The sequence below is a fragment of the Emydura macquarii genome, unplaced genomic scaffold (genome assembly GCF_026122565.2).
Source record: "Emydura macquarii macquarii isolate MOO-44397 ecotype Brisbane River unplaced genomic scaffold, CSIRO-AGI_Emac_v2 contig_1390, whole genome shotgun sequence".
NCBI lineage: Eukaryota > Metazoa > Chordata > Testudines > Chelidae > Emydura > Emydura macquarii.
The window spans coordinates 15,318,026-15,339,614 of record NW_027131527.1 but is presented as its reverse complement, the minus strand read 5'-3'; the positions used below and the strand labels follow the sequence as shown (position 1 = coordinate 15,339,614).

The 21,589-nt window shown below is 40.6% G+C and overlaps 1 protein-coding gene across 6 annotated transcripts in view; it reads left to right on the top strand.

Annotated features, from left to right (window-relative positions):
• P4HA1 (prolyl 4-hydroxylase subunit alpha 1) overlaps window positions 1–21,589 on the top strand; it is a 65,304-nt gene that overhangs the window by 25,002 nt on the left and 18,713 nt on the right. For 4 of the 6 annotated variants that reach the window (XM_067552741.1, XM_067552739.1, XM_067552742.1 and 1 more), the window contains 6 exons: window positions 43–194; window positions 2,905–3,042; window positions 5,707–5,946; window positions 8,446–8,648; window positions 10,660–10,836; window positions 14,089–14,159. In XM_067552741.1, coding sequence (XP_067408842.1) covers window positions 43–194; window positions 2,905–3,042; window positions 5,707–5,946; window positions 8,446–8,648; window positions 10,660–10,836; window positions 14,089–14,159 — 981 coding nt within the window. Of the gene's footprint in view, window positions 1–7; window positions 195–2,904; window positions 3,043–3,960; window positions 4,025–5,706; window positions 5,947–8,445; window positions 8,649–10,659; window positions 10,837–14,088; window positions 14,160–15,226; window positions 15,298–21,589 lie in introns of those variants that run through there. The other 2 variants (XM_067552743.1, XM_067552744.1) reach the window with 2 other exon arrangements.

The following is a 21,589-nucleotide window of genomic DNA, read 5'->3' as shown; positions in this document are numbered from 1 at the left end:
TGATGCTGTATTAAACTTATTCCTAATATATTTATTTCATAGATGGGCAGAGAAGTTAGATCAGCTGACAAACACTGCTACAAAAGACCCAGAAGGATTCTTGGGACATCCTGTAAATGCATTCAAGTTAATGAAACGACTTAACACTGAGTGGGGTGAGCTGGAGAATCTGGTTCTGAAGGACATGTCAGATGGTAAGTTTGAAGAGATTTTGGAGTTATCAAAGACACGGCTATTCTGATTAATATCGCCCTCATGCCAAGCAAAGCACAACTTTGTTTTTTGAGGAACATATGTTTTTGTACTACATCTGCAGTAAAAACAACAATGGTCAAACACTTTTGCTAAGAGAATTATTTGACTTGTATGTTGCATGCATCATCGTTGAAATTAGATTTCTATAATGTGTTCCATGAGTTTGTGGATCTCTCTTTAGAAGACTCGATTTTTTTTTCTGTGTGTAGGTACATGTAATGCACTTATCCTCTTTGTTATCAAATTTGCTGATGCTGCAGGTAAAAAGTTTAACTAGTTCTGAGCTATACAGAAAGAGATCAGAAACTCAACAACAATAATTTCAGTGGCAAAGGGACCAGATCAGTAAATTCAGAGAATTCTAATTCCACAAGGAGGGAACTATTTGTGATGGTTCTTGGCGTGTCCAGGACTGAGAGTCACCTTGATACCCCCCTCCTCCAGTAAGAGGGAGATTTGCTTGTGCTTAACTGGATGTCGGCTCCCGGACACCTTCAGTCTGTTAGCTACCCAAACAATCTCCTCTGGGTTATGCCAACCCTTAAATTGCCTTGCAGGTTAATAGGTGCACCCCAGTCTCCAAGACCCTTTGAAGCATTCCATTGTGGTATTTAGCACCTTCTCTGCTGAGCACTCTCAGTAATACCAAGTATGCTGTCCCCAAGAGAACACACTAGTGTGCTAATAGACTTTCAGGCCAGAAAGGATGATCATTTAGTCTGACCTCCTGTATGTTGCAGGCCACAGAACCTCTTCCATCCACTCCTGTACTAGGTCCATAACCTCAGGTTGAGTTACTGAAGTCCTCAAAACTTGATTTAAAGACTTTAAAGTTTATGGAAGAATCCACCATTTACTCTAGTTCAAACCAGCAAGTGACCTGTGCCCTATGCTGCAGAGGAAGGTGAAAAACCCCCAGGGTCTCTGCCAGTCTGACCTGGGAAAAAATTCCTTCCTATCCTCAAGTATGGTGATCAATTTTGACTCTGAGCATGTGGGCAAGACCCACCAGCCCAACACCTGGGAAAGAATTCTCTATATTAGCTCAGAGCCCTTCTCCTCTAGTTTCCTATATCCAGCCTTTGGAGATATTTGCAAATAGCAGTTGCGAATGGGCCATATGCCATTGTAGGCAATCTCATCATACCATCCCCACCGTAAACTTACCAAGCTCAGCCTTAAAACATACAATGCTTTTTTGCCCCCCCTCTTCTGCCTCCCCCCGCTACTCCTCTTGGAATGCCTAAGCTAATGGTTGGCCAGCTGAATGATTCAAATCAGGATCAGCTCCTTGTATATCACCACAGCACTGAGATACATTTATAGTGAAAACAACTAAGTTTATTATCCAAGGTTTGATATTCAAGGGAGAGTAAGGATAATGAAAACAGAAGGATTATATATAAAACAAAATCACAACGCATTACCTAGAGACTAAATTTAACAAGCTAACCTCTGGTCTAAATAAGTTTAGCACACCCCAGATGTCCTTTGCGATATTTTCAACCAAGCCCCGATTGAGATCCTGTTTTCATCAATGTAATCGCACTGTCGGTTTACTTCCTAGGTACCTGATAAAAGGGTGTCTCTGCCACCTTCTTGTATTCCCCAAAGTTCATAGTCTGCCCCTATAGACAAGGCAACCCCCTGTGGTTCAGTCTCCCAAGTGTCTTGTCTCCCTTTTTTTAATTCCCCCCCCCCCCCCCCCCCGTTGACTTGTTGAATGGGGCCTCCATTGTTTTGGCTTACAATACTTAATTTACATCTCTTTCACCAACCTAAAACAATTCTTCTCTGCATCCACCATCCCAAAAACAGAAAACAAAAAAGTTAAAAATTAAATTAAAAGACTTTTATTCAGAAGTATGCACTCCAGTTTGAATCAAGATTTTCATTCATGCAAAGTATTGTGCAAATTAGACTTAAACTTTCCCATATTTTCAATATAAACTTCTATAATAGAGGCATCTTTCAGCATATGTAGGTGTGAGATTAGTGATTGTCTGTTCCCAATACATTTACTGGAATGATATCACAGATCCTGCAACAAGGTTGATCCTGCATGGGTAGTAACAGTGATATTGGTTTTTGGGTTTTTTTTCTGTGTTATATTATTTGACTTACTGTGATACTTCATAGAGATTCTTTTGGAAGAAGGGCTTAAGGCAACAGATAAAGAAACTATATTAAAATTAATTACCCTTATCTTTGATTTTGCTGTCTTATTTGTGTTGTGGGTTTATTTATTTATTTAAAAAACATTTCAGCGTGGTTGGTCTTATATGTATTTGTTTCATTGGCCTTTTAGGACACTTACAAAATGACTATTAAATAATGCAGAGAGGTGTGCCGTTTAGCATACTACTTCTCCATACAAATAGGCCTATACTTTTAATGTAAATTCCCCCTGCTCCTTCTACCCCGCTTCCCCCCCGCCACCACAAAAAAAAAAAAAAAAAAAAGTCATTGCTTTGCAAGAACATCTGCCTCTGATTTAATAATATCCTGCAGTGAGATATTGGCTTTGATCTAACCACTTCTGTAGTGATATGTATTTATAACTTTAAATGTTTTTAATGAAAACTCTCAAGACAAATGAAGCCCAGTCTTTTTTGTGATCTCCCCAATCTTTTCTCCTCCCCACCCAAGGCTTTATCTCCAATATGACTATCCAGCGCCAGTATTTTCCTAATGATGAAGATCAGGCTGGTGCAGCTAAAGCTCTCCTACGGCTCCAGGACACCTACAATTTGGATACAGATACCCTCTCAAGGGGGAATCTTCCAGGTAAGAAGCATCTGTACTAGTTTGGAAAAATAGTTATACAGTTATAGAATATGTCAGATTATAAAGTTTTCTCTTCATGCCTGCCTGCAAAGTGCCTAGCATTCTGTTAACGGTAGGGGAAAAAACCCAGATTTTCCTAGTGTTTAGCCAGTCCATGATTACATAAACTTCTGTGATTTGGACCAGCTTAATTGAACTGCTGCAGAGATTTATAATTCGCACCTCCCTGAGTCACCCTGTCATCTAGAGAAGATTCTACTCAAAGCAGGATGAGCATTTGATACCATAGCACTTCCTTGGGATTTTCCATTGAGGAAGGACACAGCAAAAACTGCTGAGGGGATGTGCTGAAACATCATGTGCCCTGCCCACATGCCTCACTTTTTGGGTGTGTTGGTCTTTCCCTCAGTTCTTTGGCAGTGGGAATGTTGCAGTGGTTTTCCTTCATCACTTTCTCTTCCTCTGGTGGGCTTTCTGCTGCCAGGACCCTATGCTTGGGTTTAGAATGGCAAAAACTGTCATTAAACTCTGACTGAATCTAACCCTCTCTGTGTAAGTCAATGTTAGTGTGTAGGAAGAATCAGCATCTAGTAGTTTTATTTGTCATACTTTTGGCTTTTCATGGAGCTATTGCCTGTAATCAAGCAGAACTGCTCTGTCCATTGTAAAGGAAGGTTAGTTGCTCAATATTTAAATTTCAAGTGAGTTTCCATTTATAATCCCACTTCATGGCTCTTTAAAATTCACACACTTGGTTGGATAAATATTCCTGTTGTTTGAATGCAAACCTTTAACCTGTGGTTTGTATATAAAGCTGAGTTCAGTTGGTAAACAAATCACTGCATAAAACAGAAAGACTGACAGTTAGAATATGCTAATTTTGGTTAAAATATGCCTATTCTCTCCATTTATTGTTAGAATATTTCATGCTGCTTGGTTAAAGGAAAACAAAAATTCAACAGGAATGAGATATTGATTAAGAGTGAGTTTTTTATTTGTTCCCTTTAAATGTTGTAATCAGCAAGCTGTATTTTAAAACTGTATCTGCAAGTATGCAGTGGAATGCTTGTTAGTAAAGAGAATATTATATAGTCCTTCCCCCCACAACCACTAATAAAAAGGATTGGGGTTTGGGGTTTTTTTTGTTTTGTTTTGTTTTTTTTGAGAGTTTTAAAAAATAGTGTGTAAAATTTTAAAAGCAAGAGACAGGAAACACGTGGAAAACATACATAACCACTTGTTCCCTTATACAAAGCTAGCTAAAATAATCAAGCTTTCAGGGATTGGGCTGTGGGACTATAAAATTGCAGGGTAGATGTTTGGTCTCAGGCTGGAGCCTAGGCTGTGAGACCCCACGAGGAGGGAGGGTCCCAGATTCCAGGCTGAGACCGAACTGCTATTTTATAGTCCCATGAATCCAAGCTTCATGAGTCAGCTGACCTGGGCCAGCCACAGATGTTTTATTGCAGGATTGACATACTTTCAGAGGCTGAAGGTTGTTTAACCTCTCTGGGACAGTCTGCATGAAATCTCAAGACAGTCTACAACTTAAGAGTTTTAATTAAAAACAGAAACAAAATTTAGTAAGAAAAGATCTGATTCAAACAAAATAAATTGCACAATTTACCTAATCTGAAACCCTGAAAAAGCTCATCTTGGGTTTAGTTACTGTGAATAGAAAAGAATATTGCACTGCTAGAGAGCTCCTTTTTCCAGTCTCATCCTTTCAGCACATTAATCTCTCAGGACTTGTCTTCCCCAGAAAATTACATTGTTAGAACACAAACTTGAGAAGGGGGAAGGCAGAGTTCAGATCCTGCAGAACAGAAAAACTGAAATCTACAGTTTTTTCCTAGTTACTTTAACTTCAGGTGTAAAAGAAAAGCGGTTTAGCTGACACAGTATCATGGACAATGAAGGATACTGCATTTTTCCATAGTGTTTCCTTTTACTCCACTTTATACTTCCAATATATTTGTCAGTCCCTTTTTACAAGACAGTTTTGATTCTTCAGTGGGCTCTGAATTACAGGAGCAAAAGTAGGAACCTGTAATTTACTTACTAAGAATTCAAATTAAATTTTCAAACCGAGGCCCTTTTAGACTGTTTGTTTCTAAAAATGAGTTACGTCAAAACGTTTGAGTTGTGCAGTTCCTGATGATCATAACTGATGCTTCTTTCCTTCCCTCATCCTCATGAGCTTGCCAGTTGCTTAATAAGATGTGAACAGACAAGCTTTTGAAAGAAATAAAAAATATATGGAAAGTGCCTAACCCAGGCTCTAGGTGCTTTGAATAATTTCTAAAATTGCTATTAGTAGAAAAGAAAATATTGATATTGATTTAGGTTAATATTGCTCCTGCATTATGTTGTGCTTTTAATTCGTAAAAATCTTTGTAGAATTGTCAGTGAGAAACTAGTATCTCAATGCTTATGCATTCTGCCTTGTGGACTTTAGATGCTACAGGGATTTCAACTTCTGAGGATTGAACAATATAGCCACTAAAAAAGATAAGTAAATTCTAAAGTCTGGGTGCCAACAGTAAACAGAATTAAATTTGTTCAGTAGGGAATAAGAAAATGTGTGACAACTGAACACAGGTGTGCTATTCAAAAGATTGATTCCAAATTCTGCATTCCTTTTCTGTTTCTTGCTTTCTATAGGTGTAAAGCACAAGTCTTTTTTAACAGCTGAAGATTGCTTTGAATTGGGCAAGATTGCATACACTGAAGCAGACTACTATCATACTGAGCTGTGGATGGAGCAAGCTCTGAAACAGCTTGATGATGGAGAGGTGTCTACTGTTGATAAAGTCTCCATTCTAGATTATTTGAGTTACGCTGTATATCAGCAGGGAGACCTGGACAAAGCAATGATGCTCACCAAGCGACTTCTTGAACTGGGTATGTTAAGAGACTAGACCCACACTATATTGTAAAACTGGTAGGGAAATTCTGAGGTATAGCAATTTTCATATTATGGTCTGTAGATTACTTTTGCTTTGCAGAGCGATTGTAAGTGGCTGTTTCTGTCATAGTGGTGAATGTCTGCCAAAATAAAATGGGTGAGGGAAGTATCCAATCAAGCAGTTACACCCATTGTATTAAAACATGATTAAAATAATCTTCTTTAATATTACTCTTTCAAATAATTATAGCTGCTGCAAGGATGGTATGAGATCAGCATTGGGAGTTTGACAAGGGAGGAGGGCCACAGAAGTATGCCTCGTATCTGCAACATGAAAGATCTTGTGAAATGCTTCTTGTGGTACATCTGGATTCATTCGTGGATGGGAGTTTGCATTTGAGGGAATAGTTGTTTTCTGTTTTGCCTAAATTTTACTCCTTGCATATATTTGCTTTCAAGAAGGGTAAATGGAAAATTAAAAATTCCATCCTTAAAGAAAGGAAGAGTCAAATACTTCTAGAGGAATTGGGCAGTTCCCTCAAAGTTGAAAGTTCTTTTGGCATCATGTCTCTTTCTATGTGGTTGTACAACACCTTTCACAGTGGGGCCCTGATTGGGGTTGAAGCATTTGGGTGCTACTTAAATACAAATGATGTTAATGTAGTCAAAGTTGCTGGCATATTTTTTCTAAAACTTTTTATAGGACTTATAAACTTGGCTTCAAACTTGCTGTACACTTACACTGGGATTCTGAATGCCAAGTTTATTTTTATAAATGGATTATAAATCAATTTTGGCCTTGCATAGCTACAAAACTGTATATGGTTTAAAAATGAGTGTTGCATTGATTTTATGTTAATTTGATGCTGTAGTTCTATGTTGAATTGAAAATTAAATTTAACCAATATATGTCAGTGATTGCATGTTTATAAGCATTTCAAAGTTCAGTTCTGTTCTGATATACTATGTAAAAATAGCAGCTTGCTCTTGTGTATATCCTTTCTGTCTAGGTACTCAGATAGCTCTCATCACCATACCTGAACACCATATTCAGTCATCTTTATTTATTGTCTAAAATTTAGTTTTACTGTCTTTCTATTCCTTTTAGTTATACCAGAGGTCGACAACCTTTTGGAAAGGGGGGGGTACCAACTCTTCCCCCCCTGCCTTTCTCCCAGGTGTTGTGGGCCCAGCACCCTGGCAAGCATGTTAGGTGGCAGCAAGGGGGGCTAGGAGCCAGTTTCCTGCTCTCACCCCTCCCCCCCAGCTGCTGTCTGGGGGGCGGGCACCAGTTGGGCCCTCCTCTGAGGAGCCGGACCCCACTGACATCCCTGGCGGCTGCCCCTCTCCAACGTGGGCCCAGGGGTGCCCTGGCTGGGGTTGGGGGGAGAATGGCCTCCGTGTGGTTCCCGGCCAGGGCCAGTGGTGCACTGACCTTGCCTCTCAGCCTTCTGTCTTCCTGGCCCCTGTCTGCCACTGGGGAGAGGGGGCGGGGCCAGAAGGGGGGGAAGTGGGAATGGCTGCTGTGTGGCCCTGCTTTGTGGTTGAGAGTGGCGCGGTGTGCTGCTCAAAATGGTCACGTGTGCCACAGGTTGACGACCCCTGAGTTATACAGTCAGAATAGCACTCTCTCCTATAGATGAATTCTATTCTTATGTATATACATAAACAGGGTTGTTTAAACTGAGTTCAGAATGCAGGATCTCGTTTATTATCAGACTCCTGCATCATTAAACATGTTGAGTCTGCAAAACTGGCCCATGAAAACTCTTTTAAATTGCAAACTGAGCAGATTTAATCTGGAATCATTGAATGATAAATATGGAATCCAGTAATGGCATGCTTAGTGATATTTAGGCACAATGGCATAATGTATCTAGTCATTTGTCATTTTCACTACTGTGGTATTTGGGTGCCTAGAGGAGGATGTTCTAATCTTAACTCAGAATTAATCCTTTCACAACAATAAAAGCCCTTCATCAGTAAATGAGAGTGAGCTGGAGTAGTTTGTAAAATAGCAGTTTTGTCTGACAAATTTTGTCAGCTGTCAGTCTTTGTTTCTCCTCTCTCTCTCTCTCTGCTTTGTTGATTGGACAATGGAGTCCATTTCACACATGACATCCCCACTTCTGTCTCCCTCTATAGTCTTGCAGGCTTTCTTCCTCCATGGAGTAGTTAGTTTATTCTATCTCTTAACAGTTGCAGAGGTGTCCGTTTCTTAGATTTAGCTGGTTTAAGCTAAGCTTTCCCATGTCCATTTTCTGTTTCCCTGTATAACGAGCAATGGGAATACAGAAATGTTACCCCAGTCTTTCACCTATATTTTTGTTTTGATTTACCATGTAAGCATTTTGTCAAAATTAATGCTTAGTGAGTCAAATTCTGTGCCAGAATGAAGTTTTATCTTTTCAAGAAGCTTCTTTTATATGCCTCGTCAGGTTGATTCCTACAAGTTGTAAGCTTATCTGTGTTGCCTCTCCTTTTTTCTCCATTAGATCCTGAACATCAGAGAGCAAATGGTAACTTAAAATACTTTGAATATATCATGTCTAAAGAGAAAGAGGCAAATAAGTCTACTACCAAAACAGATAGCCAGACTGACAACGAAACAAAGACTAAAAAAAAGGGACCATCCAAAGATTACCTGCCAGAGAGACAGAAGTACGAAATGCTGTGCCGTGGAGAGGGTCTCAAAATGGTAAAGTGGAATACTTGTTTGTTTTTGTTTAATATACAAAAACAGTCATGCAGGACTCTTTTTGAAATGTCAGCATAACCTGAATTCTGGTGCTAAGGAAGATCAGTCAGGTTGCAGGGATGAGCTTAGCTCACCTTTAGAAAACTATTTTCCCTCTTACTTCTGCCCTTATGGTGGTCTGTGTTCAAAGCACTTTTGATGAACATTTGCAATGAGTTCTGTATGTGGCTTGAACGTAAGGAAATCATTGTAGCAGTGCAGCATCTCTGAATGAAGAAACAGTAACCCATGGATGAGGATATGGCCAACTAATCCTATTTACAAATATATTTTGATACCAGTTAGTGCATTGAGAGAATCAGCTAAAGGTATTGGCATTACAACAAAGATCCAGTAGAACACACGCTATTGAACGTTGTTCATCTTAAGATCAGTAACTAAGACTAACTGTAAAGTTAATGTTTGCTATAATGTTAAGATGTCTCTAACTTTAGTGTGCTGAGAGCATTGTTTCTCAAACTGTGCTTGACTTCCCTGAGGAGAGTCCAGCCTCCTCAACTGGTAAAGTACAGGCAGGTATAGGGAAAGTGAATTACTGTGTTTTGTTCTTCTTAGAATGAAGAAAAGGCTGCTGTTAATTACAGCAGTGAATGAATAGTTTCCTTAACTGGTCTGTGTGAAATGCCTATGAATTCATTCAGCTAGGTTTTCCAAAAAGTGAAGGTGGAGTCTTTCAATCCAGTATTTAAATACTCTTCAGCTGATGCTGTTTAGGAGCTAGAGTTTACAAGGAGTTCAGGAATGAGGTCGTCATATGCAAAATATCTTTTCATTGACTCTTACAATTTAACCCATTAGTTATAAATACATTTGTTTAATTATTGCTAAATTTAATTTTTTGCTGAAGGACTACGCCCCATTCCCTTAAGGATATGTCTACACTGGGATCTTTCACAGGTTTTAGCCTTAATCCCTCTACTGTCCACACACAGGGAACCTCTGATCTGGGTTTGTAGGTGCTTTAAGCCCAGGCTAATTGATCTCAGCTAGGAGTTAGAATCTGGGCTCCACTTTAAATTGGGGAGGAGCCCACCCACTTTTTAGTGAAGATGCAGTTTAAACCATTCAAGTTCTGATAGTCCTCTAATGCCCGTCCCACAATTCCACAGACAGTTCTACAATTGACAAAATTGACTGGAAGAGAATCCTAGATTGTCTGTCTGTCTGATTCTCAGCACAAAGAACACCAAACACACATCGGTGAATGGCGAAAGTCATAACACAGCACTATGGGTTGGGCTTTGCAGTGGGGACACTCACACCTGGACTTAACTAACCTGGGTTTAACTGTGCAATACAGACATAACCTTAGTGTTCTATGCTTGCCATAAGAATATGGGTAAGAACACCAACACAGAAAGTAGTCCTCTATCAACAAGCCATCTATCAACAAGTTCCATGGTGTGAATATACAATATATACCAGGGGTGGCTAAGCCACGGCTCATGAGCCACATGCAGCTCATTTACAGTTAAAGTGCAGCTCGTGGAGCCCCCATGCCCTCCCATTCTCCACCTACCAGGGTGGGGAGCTGGGGGATTCAGCCCTGCAGCAGGGTGGTGGGGCTAGGGGTGTTTGCCCAGTGGGGAATGGGTCTCAGGTTTCATGTGAAGCCTTGAGCTCCGGCAGGCACACCCCAGCTCTCGAACTTCTGAAGATTGTCACATGTGGCTCGGAGAGTCAGTAAGTTTGGACATCCCGATATATTCCATGCTAGTTTGGTCACATCAAATGTATTTCTGTCATGTGTAATTTTTTATTTTTATATATATATAAAAATAAGGAACGGGGATAGCATCACATTTTGGTTGTTTGAAGGCTTTTGACCATTAAACTTTGTAATTACTTGACATTTGAAGTCTTTCAGATAAGTCATTAGTGCTTGCTCATATTAACACCATTACAGGATCCTTTACAAAAATTTTTATTTTTTGTTCTACCTTGCTTTCAGACACCTTGGAGACAGAAGAAACTCTTCTGCCGCTACTATGATGGAAACCAGAATCCCAAGTACATTCTGGGCCCTGTCAAACAGGAGGATGAATGGGACAAACCTCGGATTGTTCGCTTTCTTGAAATTATTTCTGATGAAGAAATAGAAACTGTGAAAGAGCTAGCAAAACCCAGGGTAAAAATTTTCAAATGTCTCTTGTTTTTGGAAACTTAAATGCCATCTATAGTGTTCTTTGTGCATGAGCTCACTTCCCCTCTTGAGTAAAAGTAGCTTAGGGTAATGATGTTACACACAGACAATACTTTTCTCTCTGCATGGCTTTCAGTGAGAAGCTGGTCAACTCAGTGAAAATTGGAAATTTAATGACATTAGAATCTCTTCCCAGGGGTTGGCAGTGCAGATTTTCTAAACTGTTCTGCTGGTCAAGATTTTTGTGGGTTGATGTTATGGAAGAGAAGAGAACCTCCTTCAACTCCACAATGGTCAACTTCCCCCTACTGCAGCTGGCCTACCTCTGTATGCCACAGTCACCATCACCATGCTAATTTATGTTCATCTGAAACTGACTCAGGGCCATAAGGCTCTTTGGGGCAGTTACGTAAGTCCTTTGCAGCAAAACTTACCCTAGCTTCATTTAACTTCAAACTGAAGGAAGTGTAATAGGTTGGAACAAATATAACCTTCACTCTCCCAATTTATCACCTCAGCTCTCCTATCCCCTTTCAAGAACCAGATTCCAAAGTGCCAGTCTCTGAATCTGAAGTAGTTGTCTTGTGCACTTGTCACAAACCAGATGTTTTTCCAGAACTGTGCACAAGTGTTGGCTCTTTCCATCACTGCAGCAAGATCCTACTTTGTACAGGTCTACCCAGAGAGTCTGCAAATGAGCAGGTGCTCCCTGGTCTCCACCTCACCGCACTCGCTTATATTCATGTAATTAGAATAGCCCCATTTGATCGTATTAGTCTATGATCTGCCAGTTTGCATGTGCTGGCAGTTCAGGCATTGCCACATTGACCAGTCTCTGTTATCCTCTCTGGGAAGGTCTTCCTGGGATTCCAAATCTATTTCAGTGCATCTGACTATGCATTTGACAGGCTTATTTCAGTGCAGCTATGAGAGCCCAGGTCAAACAAAAGATCAGTTATCTTTCTAGAAGGTCACCCAGGACAATATGATTGGCAACTGCAACAGCAGGACAAATTAAATCAGTTAGGAAACTAGCAGGATAGCAAAGCAGTAAGTACAACACACATTGTCTTAATTTAACTCTCTCAAGGCTTGTATTTGAGGTGAAGCTAGTCTAATTAATCCATATTTGTACAGGTCACCAACTACTTCTGAAGTCAGATGCAAACAATGTAAGTGCACCATTTCCCCAGCACTTGCTCTGTTTGTTCTAAACAGAGTTGTTGGGAGTGAGCTGAGCAAATGAAAGATAGATACTGTGAGTGGGATAGGTACATTAGAAGTTCTAGGAGAAATTATCCAACCAGGCCTCAGTTATTCAAGCAAATCAAAGGCCTTATCCATACTCAAGTCAAGAATGGTGCTGCCTTTGTTAGGCGGCACCTTCAGTACTGAAAAGCAGGTTCCCTTTCACCTGACACTGTGTTTTTGAGATGACACCCCAGACTAAACCAATGGATCTGATTTCAGATGCTGTACACCTAAAACATCTTTCTGCCTATGCTTCCCATGTCAATTACATCAGGAATCAGTCCAGTTTGTATGCTAATTCCTATTTCCTTGTCTTACAAAATCATGGAAAATGATGCAACTGATGATGGGGCTGCATTGTAGCTGTAGGAAGCGATCTTTGGAGGGTAACTAGAGCTATTTCTTTATGGACTGGAAAGGCAACCCTTGTTATAAGGATCACTGAAAATCTAAAAATGATACACAGATGATACAATGGATTTAAACTAAACTTTCTGGGGCTTTTGTTTTCTACACAGATAAATGTTCAGTCTGTTACAAAGCCTTGCAAATCTCAGCTACTAATCTTATGTTGAAAAATGAAGGACATTCAAACATAGAGCCTAGACATTGCAGGGTTCAGTGGTTTATGCTGCATGAGGCTACAATTTGAGGCTGAAAATTCGTCTCTTGTATTCCAGATATTGAGTGTCACAGAAATCTCTTGGTGTCTACAAGTGAAAGGATGTGTAATCACTATCCAGTCTTCTGTTCCCTTGTCATCAGCTGGCATGAGGAAAAGCTTCATTCAGTCTTTGGAGACTGTTTGCTTTTGGATAGTAGGCTGTTGTAATGATCCAGCCACCATTTACACATAGGGTAAAATGGAGTCAGACCAGTGCAGATTAAGGGGTCCCCTGTCTGTTTGAATCAGCAAGGTCTGAGATGCTTTGAGCCTTTATTGCAAAATAAAAACTAGTAGTAAAATGCTTGACTAGATTGACATGTAGTACACAATAAAACCCTCCCTGGCCTGGAGTCACCATAGTGCAATCTAGGGCAGTGACCTTTTAGTGCTTTTAAAACTGGGGCATTGCAATTGAAACTTTTCCAATTTAGCTGAATGTGCAGTAGCAAGGATGGGCCTGCTTGTGGTGTTGCCATGACATTCTATGGCAGAAACAGATCTAGTGGAAATGGAGCAGAACACTAATTAAAATGGGATGAAAGCAAATAACTACTTGATGATGGTGCAGTTCGTTGGTAGGAGAGGAGATGCTCTAAAACAGTCTTGGCCTAAAGTCTTATTTTTGGATGACCGAAAGTGTGGGAGGCACATCACATAATTTGTGATTATGATATGGCTGATGGGTCTGTGCTCTAGAATAGAATGTGCAAAACAAAGGTAGCAAATTATTGAATCAGTGCAGAAGGTTTTTCTAATGCAGCTAAGTTACAGATATGTTTTATATTCTAAGGTAAGGCTTCCTTGATGTTTTCCCTAACTCCCACCATTAAAACTATACTTAGACTGTGTTCTTTATTGGTGATTCAGCACTGAAGTGCATCCTGGATGTACAGTATATCGCTAACAAAGTAACACTTGTAAGTCTTTGACATAAATGCTGTACCACTTCGAGCAGTTGCTACTTAGAGTATAAAGGAGTTGAAAGAGGTTACAGGAAATAGCTTTACTTGTCCAACCAACTATTCTTGTTGTTCCCTAGAAACTGGAGTATTGCTTCTAGGAAAAAATGCACCACTCATTTCATCTCATCTCCTCTAAGAAGAAGCTGGAGTATCTTCTTTTTATTAGATTTTCTCTCCTTTTCCACACAACAATACATGCTTTATAGCAAAAAGAGTAAAACACCAAAATGGAAACTGATTGGATGAAGTGCATGGCTTGTGTGGAAATTTTTTCCCTCTGTAGGTTTCTGAATGGTCTGATTGATGTGATGCAATATTTACTTGTAATGCAACTATTCTGATTGGTTCGCTTCACAGCTGAGGCGAGCCACCATTTCAAACCCCATAACGGGAGTCTTGGAGACGGCACATTACAGAATTAGCAAAAGGTAAGAGACTTCATACACCCAACGTTCTGGGCCTGTAATGAGTGCTTGTTCTCTGCTCATTCAGGGGAAACCGAGGTGGTCTAGAAAGATATTTTTTTCACTTTCTAGCCTATCTCTTTAATATGTGCAGATATTGTAACAGGCTGTTACTGCTGAGTTTCTCAGTCTTTTCCTCTAACTAGAAGTTCTGTTTTTTGCAATTTTAATTTATTCCTTTCTTTGAATAGTATTTGCACAGGTGCCTAGAATGTGCAGAGGTATAAAAACTCATTGGAGGTTATCTTGTGCTTGCTTTTTCCCCTACAAATGTAAATTTGCCAACAGAAATTGTCATTGTTCTCCTTGCTATATCTGGCAGACTCAGTTTATATGGATCCCTTGCCTCCAGAAGTGAAGTCACATTACACTGCATAACAGTTGCATGGGCATACAGAAATATTTGTTCATTAGTCATGTAAAATATAATTGTCCAAGATACTGTCTTCCACCTTTCTGTGATGGTTTGGGTTTTTTTTTTGGCTGCCCCTGACTCAAACTTTGTAGAAAGCTTTTGCCTCTTTACCGACTTCCAAGTTGTCTTTACTTTGCTAAAGAGCACTGAAGATTTGTGAACTTGAGTCATTCACTTTTTTTCCAAAAGTTTTTAATAAAATAGGTCTTAACACTTGTACCTCTTAAAAAGCTGCCTATTAAAGGTCTAGTCCTCGTTAGCTGTTCCTTTTTTTCAAGAAAATTCTGTTCTTTAGCTTTTAAGAAAAACAAGAAAAGAACATTAAACTTCTGGATAGGGAGGAATTTTCTTTGAAACTCAGCACTATAAATTATTTGCAGAAAGCCTCTAGTTTAAAAACAAAAAAGTGAAAGGACATTCTAACCAAATTTGTCCATCCAATTCTTCTTGATTTGGAAATGACAGCTGTAGCTGTGGTCACCCTTCTAAATATTGCTGCTGATGTGAGAGCATTGCATACCATCCAGACCAATCGGAAACCCTTCCAATCTCCTGTGGCTTGGCAAAAAAAGAAGCCTACTACTAGAGTAAGCTCTTGTCCTTTCTCTTTTTGTAGTTGAGCCGGGCTACTGTACATGACCCTCAGACTGGGAAACTGACCACAGCACATTACAGAGTCTCTAAGAGGTAAGGGGAATATGTTCCAAAGGTTTTTCAGCACCTAGGAAATCTAGAAAATCTGTTCTGTGGCTAACCTGTTAAATCTTCTAGTTGCAAATTTGGGATTGGGAAGGATTATACATATTTTTTTCTTCCTATTTAGAAGAGATGAGGTTGCCTAAAAATTAACTGGCACATATTGCTGCAAATGGACTACTTAAATAGGAAGTTTTAAAACATCCCCATTAGCTAAAAGGAAAGCTGCTCCTGCTTTTCTGTCTGCATGGTCCTGAATAACACAACTAGAATACTAAAAAACTGTTAAAATAATGTGAAGGGTGCCACTTAAACTAAAATTCAGAGAAGACTGCACTTGTCGCTTTTGTGCCATTGTACCAATATATTATATTTAAAATTAAGCATTTGTGGTTTGTTACAATGAATAGCAAGAACATCATGAGTCAAAGAAAGCTTGGGAACTTTAGTTAAATTCCTTGTTCATTGTTGCTTTAAGATAAAACTAAATAATTGTGCGTTTATTTTGCTATTTGATTTGATATAAAATTCAGCAATCATTGGAGATATTAGATCCACATTTTGTTTGATTAAATTATCTTTTGAACAAATGAGACTGTCATTAAAGGGTTTTTGTTGTAGTTTTAAGATCAACATTTGAATTGTTTTTTTTAAAAGGGGGCAAAAATGAATGAGGTTTACAGAAATGTAAAATTTCCAAAATATTCCCACCCCCCAAAAAAAATCATTGTCTCTTAGTTCAAATTACTTCAGTGAGAAGAACACTTATGAACAAGAAGCCTACTACAAATTACATTAGAAAGTGTGAATTCTTAAATACTAGATTACTGGACATTCTGTTCCAAAAGGATTGGTAGTAAATAGACTTGTTGAGGAAATATCCTCTTCTTATAGTTTTTTGATTGAGTGGTTTTGGATTCCAGATGAATCATTACTACTAAAAACCAGAAACTATATTTACTTTTTTAATAGATGGCTATTTCCCCCCTCCAAGCATTCCAGGCATTCTTTTCTAGCCATTGCTCTTCTAAATTATAGCATTCCTCTATAAGGAGACTACTGTTCACTTAGCAGTACGTGGCAGACTGTATAAATGGGGGCATGTTGCCAGCCACCTGAAGAGGCTTGTCAAGCCTTACTGTATGCAGTACCAGAATATATCCAGCCAGTCTGAAACAGCTTTCAAGGAGACTAGTGGATTTTGGGGTAGCCAGTTAGTCCATAGCATATGACATTAGTGTTTGCTCTTCAGGAATATCAGCTTATGGTTTTATTTTAATCATTGCTGCTTCTCTAAAGGAAGAGTATTTAGACCACCCTTAGTATGAAAAAATGTTGGTAAAATGAGATTTTTATGCATCTCATGACACAACCAATAACTGGGTTATATTTAACTTTTTAAGAAATGACTGGAAATTTTAGGGAAGGGGAGTAATATAGTTGCCATTTTTAACTATTCATTTGTAATATAATAAAGTCAAATACCCATTTCCCAATTTAATTTTCAAGTCAAGAAAACTTCAAATATGCACCAGTATGGATTTCAAACTCTTCACAAAATATTTTACGTAAAATGTAGTTTGGCAAAATGTGTCTAATTCAGGTGTACAGATCATGTTCTATTCGTGGATTTCCATGAAGAGCTTCTGAAGGGGAAAGGCACAGTGTTATTTTCTGAAGATGGCAGCAATGATAACTAGACCTCTCTACTCTTCAGGGAATCTCTGGGAACTTTGGTTTTTTTAAATGGTACAGAGAGAACTTCAAGCAGTAGCTTTCCTATGATTACATCTTAAAGCAAAATGGAAAAATGCTTGTAGGCTTTGCCAGTAAAAGGGATTTCAAAAGAGAACTATTTTCCAGTAGGCAAAAAGACTCTTCTTAATGTGGATGATGGAGTTTTTTCTGATGTAAGGCTACATCTGTAACATTGCTTTCAAGCACAATGATACTTCAGATGAGTGAAGATTTTTTTTTTTTGGTCCAGGAGAAGTTGAAGGAAAAGTTACCGTGAAGGGCAGAGCCTGGCATGCATTTCACATGAGCTGCTCTGATCCTTAAACTCCACACTTTAATAGTTCAACTAGTTGTGCTCAGTTTTCTAACTGATTACTAATCCTCTAGTGCAATTACCAGTGGAAAAATGTCTTCAGGGGTGTGTGTAAGTGTGAGAGAGGGGGTGGTTATGCAACAGAGCAAGGGAAATGAAGTTTTTCAAGTGGAGGATTTGTCCCTGTGGAGCAGCCCTCACCGTAGATACCTACCTTCATTGTATTGATAGTGAGCCCTGCAAGAGATGGGGCTGATCTACTGTACACAGATAAGCTGCTTTAGATCGCCCTATGTTGACCTAATTATGTCAGTGTCTGTACTACAGCTTCCTTCTGCTGATGTAAGTGCCCTATTACACTGACATAATAACTGCACTTCGAGGAGAGACATAAGAATTATGTCCCTGTAGTTATGGCAACACTGTCTGTATAGACACTGTGTCCCTTACTTCAGCTGTTGGCTGTCTTGTCAATTTCACGCAGGAGCCATGAAATTGACAGCCTGGATAGCTTCTCCTCTCCCCAGTCCCATCTGGGAGCTGGTGCAAGAACTCCAGGAGGCCTCACATCTTGCTCCCACCAAAGAGAGGGGAGAAGCCAGATCAGCTGGACCCCACTCCCTGGGGGCAAGAAGCTCTGGGTGGCTGCTCCGGCGGGGAATGGGGAGGGGAGAAGCCCCAGGCAGCTTTCCTCACTCAGCCAAGCTTCTAGCAGGGAGCTGCCAGAGGAGCTGAGACCAGGCCCTCACCTCACCACACTGCCCCTCTTAGGTTGGTGGAAGCGCTCCTGGTGAGGACGTGCAATACTGAGCCAAGGAGAGTTGTGTGGACACAAACCACCCGTGGTGGCTATAAGTTGACCTAGTATAGGTTCACTTGCGTTTCAAAGATAGACATACCCATAGTGAGAACAGCTCCCTTAGACTGATTACTTTTAGATCCTTGGAGAACAAAAGTTGAGATCAGCAGCAAAAAATGGATGATACAGATGGGCTCATAGTATCCCAGAAGGGCAGATAGACAAATCCTGCTGTAAGTTGCTGTTCAGATGCATGATAAAAGCCAGTGGAACCTACTAGGAGCTTAGAGGACTACCACAGGCTAGTTGCAGGGATAGTAATATGCAAGTCTTCTTAAGCTCTGATCGGAACCGAGGAAGAAGATTCAGTGATGCTTATGGGTGAAAGCTTGTGCCAAAACATCTTGATTTTGGATGAAACAGTTCAAAGTGGTGTGTCCATGCTCCTTTGTGGTACTATAGAGATGACAATTGGTCCAGTGGTTGGACATTAGTCTGGGACTCAACTCAAGCTCAGTGTCGTGGTCCACCAGACTTCCTGTTTGGCTGTGGGCAATTCACTTAGTCCAGGAGTAGTCAGTAGGAGGACCATGGACCAAATTTGACTGCCAGACACTTTTGAACAGACCCCAAGAACTTTTTATTTGCTTATCATTATCGTTGTTTTTATTATTTTTCTCTGGAGTCTGGACCTTGACTATACCATGACTAAGAAATTGGGACCTTGACAAAAAATAAACTACCCTGACTTGGTTTGTCTGTGCTTTGGTACCCTGTTTGTAAAATGAGAAAAATAGAACTGCCTGCTTCATAAAGGTGGTGTTAGGCCTTTACCATAGGATATAAGGGGCAAGGGTGGGAAGATGATCTTGCATTTTCAAAACTGAGACAGGTTTTAGAGTCTGGCAGTTCTTTCCTGACCTCAGCCATGTGACACAACAGGAAGAAGCAAGATGATCCAGGTAAAACAAACTTTTGTGAAGCAAAACTGTGAAGCTTTAGTCTTATTTCTGGTAAAGCAACGTCATACTTACTTTGGGAGAGTAACCTGGCAATTAGTCCGCTGCATAAAAAGAGCAGTGAAAGCTACCAGATAGAGTTGAATAATGACATCTGGCGTAAACAGAATGAATTCAGCATGATAGCTTGCTTAGCCTGATGGTAACAGAATTGGCCATGCTGTGTTTGTAACCATACCTTTCGGAGGACAGTGTTGCACATTCTGGGGTTTTAATTTTTAATATGTAGTGTATAATTGTTTGTTGTGGGAAATGCTGCATATGCACACCTTCCCCTTACTTCCCTCTTGTCCATTACAAACAGCATAGTTTCTCAATCTGTGATATGCGTACCCCTGGGGGTACACAAGATACAGGCAGGGGGTATGCAGCAAAAAACCCAGTGAACGGAGGTGGGCGGTAGCCACTGGTTTCTGGGGGAGGCAGGCAGCAGCTGCTGGCTTTCTGCTGGGTCCCACCTCCTAGCTGGGAAGTAGATGGCAGCTGCTGGCTTTTTGGGAAGCCGGGCTGCAGCTGCCTGCATCATGCCTGGTCCCAGGTGGGAGCCCAGCAGCAGCTGCCTCCTGCACCCTGTGAGCTGGTTCACAGCTGGGTGGCTGCCACCTGTTCCCCAGCTCTGAGCTGAGACAGCCTCCCATGCCCTGGCTTGAAGATGGGCAGCAGCTGTCTGCCACCTGCCCACATCCCCAGGTCCCAGCCTGCACAGAAGCCTCCTCTGCCCTAGCTCAAAGCAGGTGGCAGTCGCCCACCTACTGGGCTGGCAGCCAGGTGGCAGCAGCCTGCAACTTGCCCAGGGGGCAGCTCCCCTCCCTGGCTCAAAGCCCAGTGCCCAGAAAGCCATGCGGAGAGCCCAGCGGTTTGCCCGGTCCTGGAGCTGGACTCTACCCACAGGCTTACTTGTCAATTGACAACTATGACAGCCCCAGATTTTTCCAGTATAAAAATCTTAAGAGGGGCCCACACAGTGTGATTTGCCCCAGGTCTACACCCCCTAGGGACAGCCATGGGGAGCGCTGCTCTCCACTCTGGTGAGCCGGTAGTGCCTGCTCATACCTCACGTTCCCAACTGTGTGAGGAGAACACCATGTGACCCTGCCCTCAAGCCATATTAGCTGGCATTGACCTTTGCTCCTATATCGAGGAAGGGGAGGCGGAAGGAGGGAAGAAACAGCAGGGGTTTTGTGACTTGCCACAGCCACACAGCACTGCAGAACTCTGAACTCTCCTGCTTTACAAGAAATACAGTCGTCCATCAGTAAAGGGGAAAACTATTGTATTTCTCAGAGTGGAAAATTCAGTGTTGGAGTCGTTATTAAAATTTTCAGAAGTTAGGGGGTACTTGCTACTTAAAAGATTGAGAAACACTGACATATACGGAATGAGGATGGATGCTTGTAACACTTTCTTATGCTAACTATTGTTCTAAAGTGTTTTCATAAATTCTCCCAGGGTGCTGAAGTCCTTATTTTGGCCTGCATGTACGTACTGTTCTGTGCAGGATGAATATTTAAACAGATTTCATGTTTGCCGTTGGAGATTCTGTAACCTGTGTTGTCAGTACCATGTGTTGTAGGAATGTGTTATACTGCTTCTCTTGATGTAATGTGTTCTGGGGCCTTTAAAATAATAGGTATGTAGAAATACACCAATGTTAGTAGGTGAACAATTGTTATAATCCTTTGAACCAACACAAAGACTGATGTGCCAATTCACTGGTTCTCATCTAGTCTGTGGGCACTGGTGTTCTGTGGAAATCTGTTCAAGTGGTGCTGGCTTCTAGTTTCCCACTGCTTCTGTCGGTATCTAGGCTTTGCATTGCAAAGATGATCTAGGGAGCCTGCATGAACAGCTAGAAAAAAGCTGGAGCTAGCTGTGCAGCTAGTAGTAGTTGTCACACAAAAGGGATGTAAACACCAACCAGCTTCAGGCCAGTGTTACCATGCTGCCATCTGTCAGTGAGAGAGGACTGTCTAGTGAAGGAGAAGAGGATAAGATGGCTAAGTAGCGTGTGCACAGGAGAAAGAAAGGGGACCAGCAAAAAGACATATTGCTGTAGATGCGTCAAGGCTATTGCATGTTCATGAGTGGTAAGAAAAATGGTTCACTAGACAGGCTCAGTTGTGGTGACCCTAGAAGTTTGAACCCCCTGCAGTAGTCAGTAATACTCAAGTTAAATCATTATGTTTGGATACAGTTGCCATTTTTACATTGCTCGATTTTCAAGAATTAACATAATAAACAGGATCATATTGGGATTCATCTTCTCCATACCTGCAGAATGCTCCATTGGTTCAGTAGTTCAAATGTCTGGATGAAGACAGTGTATTCATACTGAAGGTTTATATAGTATCAGTTATTTCTGCACTTGTTTTGTCTGAACTGTCTTTTTTTTAAGTGTCTTAATTGCAAAAAAAG